The sequence below is a fragment of the Dacryopinax primogenitus genome (assembly GCF_000292625.1).
Source record: "Dacryopinax primogenitus strain DJM-731 SS1 chromosome Unknown DACRYscaffold_11, whole genome shotgun sequence".
NCBI classification, from domain to species: Eukaryota; Fungi; Basidiomycota; class Dacrymycetes; order Dacrymycetales; family Dacrymycetaceae; genus Dacryopinax; species Dacryopinax primogenitus.
Genome location: NW_024467208.1, coordinates 742,578 through 744,502, shown reverse-complemented (window position 1 = coordinate 744,502; position 1,925 = coordinate 742,578). Strand labels below are relative to the sequence as shown.

The window sequence follows — 1,925 nt, the reverse complement described above, 5'->3', positions numbered from 1 at the left end:
CAAGATACCATGTCGGCGCTTTGGGTGTGCCTGCCCTCTTCAACCGTACGTTCTCATTCTTCTCCACATTCCTACCAGCAGTACTTGCAATGAATTCTTGCGTGTGTTATTTCTTTCCCTTCCCTAATGACTCCATGGGAAAACCTCATTGCCTGAGTGAAAGTATGAAGAAAAATAAATGTCATGTGAATTACTCCCGGAGCAGACCCGTCCCTACATTGAGACCCTGGGTTTCTCTTTCTAGACACTCATTTGATGACGCACAAGTCCCCAAATCTGAAAGAGCGAGTTCGGCTCTTTGGTAAAGACCCAAACAGCCCTGGCCTCTCATATCCCCACATAGAACGAGTCTGAAACAATAGAACATAAAATGCCCATTCAATTGTCAATCATCAAAGCCAATGGCGCCGACGAACTTCTCGGATGCTCACATGCACTCATCCTTTTGGGGATGAATTTCCGTCTATGTCTGAGCTTGTAGAACGCGTTTGTACCCATTCCAAAGTAACTCCAAAGAACAATCGAAGCGGGACTAAATCAAGGCAGAGCCGTTGTACAATGCGATGGTGAAGGAGGAGCAAAACGAGGCAGAACAAAGCCAGGAGAAAGTTGGATCATGAAAGAGGAAAAAAGTCGTGCTACTAGGTCGGGTTGTACTGTCTATGCAACATCACCTCCTCTCCGTCACTGTCAAAGCGGACGCCGATCGCTGCGGAAGCGCTCCAGGCGCGTCTGGTATGTCATCATTCCATTAACCACTTCTCTCCCTTCTTGAGGTATTTCTCCATGAGCAAGCCGAGGTCGCGCACTACGAAAGGCACTACGGCGGTAGCGAAGAACTCGGAGGAGATGCGCAGGCGGCGATCGAGCGCGGCGCGCTGCGAGGGCGAAAGATGATCGTATTGTGGGAGAGGGCCAGAGGATGAGGGAGCGTTAGGGGTCAGGAGAGCCCGCAGATGGTTCTCTGAATCAAGCATTAGTTACCTCGTCTCAAATAATCCCAAGGCACAGCGTACCAATCACAGGAGCAGCCTGGAACACCTTTGTCAAGCTCTGGACATATGCAGCGGGGGAATCAAGGCTGTCATGCAATCAGCGTCTGCCCGGCAGCGTCCAACCCAGAGAAAAAACTCACTTTTTCCCACCAGTGACCTTATCCCACTGTTTGCCCAGTCTGCCCCAACCGATGCCCCCTCCACCAGTCTTACCCTGTCCAGGCTGCTGGATCCCCGCAAACCCTCCCTTGCCCCTCGTGCTCTCCCTCACGCCCTCGCACACCCTTTCCCAATTGACGAGTGCCCGCTGCCAGTGTTCTTCCGAGTCGGCACCTTCCTGCGCCCACCCGCCTCGGCGTTCCCGTTCCCTCTCGTCCGAGTGCCGCTGGAGTTCTTCTAGCGCTGCGCCAAGGGTCAGGAGCACGCTCGTCTTCTGCGGCAGCTTTTCCAGCTTCGCACCGCCCTGCGACCAGAGGGTGGTAGGGATAAACAAGCGCGGAGTGAGGTAAAACCCTGGTGGGTGGAGGATGGACAGCAAGAGCGCGCGCATGATATGGAACGGTCTTAACGCTAGGTCACTGGGCATGGGCAGAGGGGACAGGGGGACCATCCCCGCAGTGCTGAGGGCGACGGTTCCTGTGCTCCCGCGCCCTACCTCTCTCTCCCGCTCCGGTATTTGCACCTGTACAGCAGCAGGGGCAACCTGAGGGGTCGAAGGGGTCAGCGTAAGCACTCCATTACCCAGCAAGACAGGCGACGGTTGGGTAGACACAGCAGGCGTGATACCCAGCGTGCTGGGTATACTGAGATTGCTGATCCCAGGGAGGTTGAGCGCCTGATTTAGCGGGGTGGTAGCGACGCTGCTGAGGGCGGAGCTGCTCCCTGTTCTGGGGAGATCGACTGGCAGGCCAGGGAGAGCGGGGACGCCAG

The 1,925-nt window shown here is 55.5% G+C and overlaps 1 protein-coding gene across 1 annotated transcript; it reads right to left on the bottom strand.

Annotated features, from left to right (window-relative positions):
• Positions 1-658: 658 nt before the first annotated feature.
• DACRYDRAFT_80582 (uncharacterized protein) lies at positions 659-1,545 on the bottom strand (the record flags this gene model as incomplete). Its single annotated transcript, XM_040776454.1, has 3 exons — positions 659-964; positions 1,017-1,081; positions 1,136-1,545. 3 exons carry the CDS (start codon positions 1,543-1,545, stop codon positions 744-746), a joined length of 696 nt encoding a protein of 231 aa, XP_040628002.1. The 3' UTR covers positions 659-743.
• Positions 1,546-1,925: the final 380 nt, after the last annotated feature.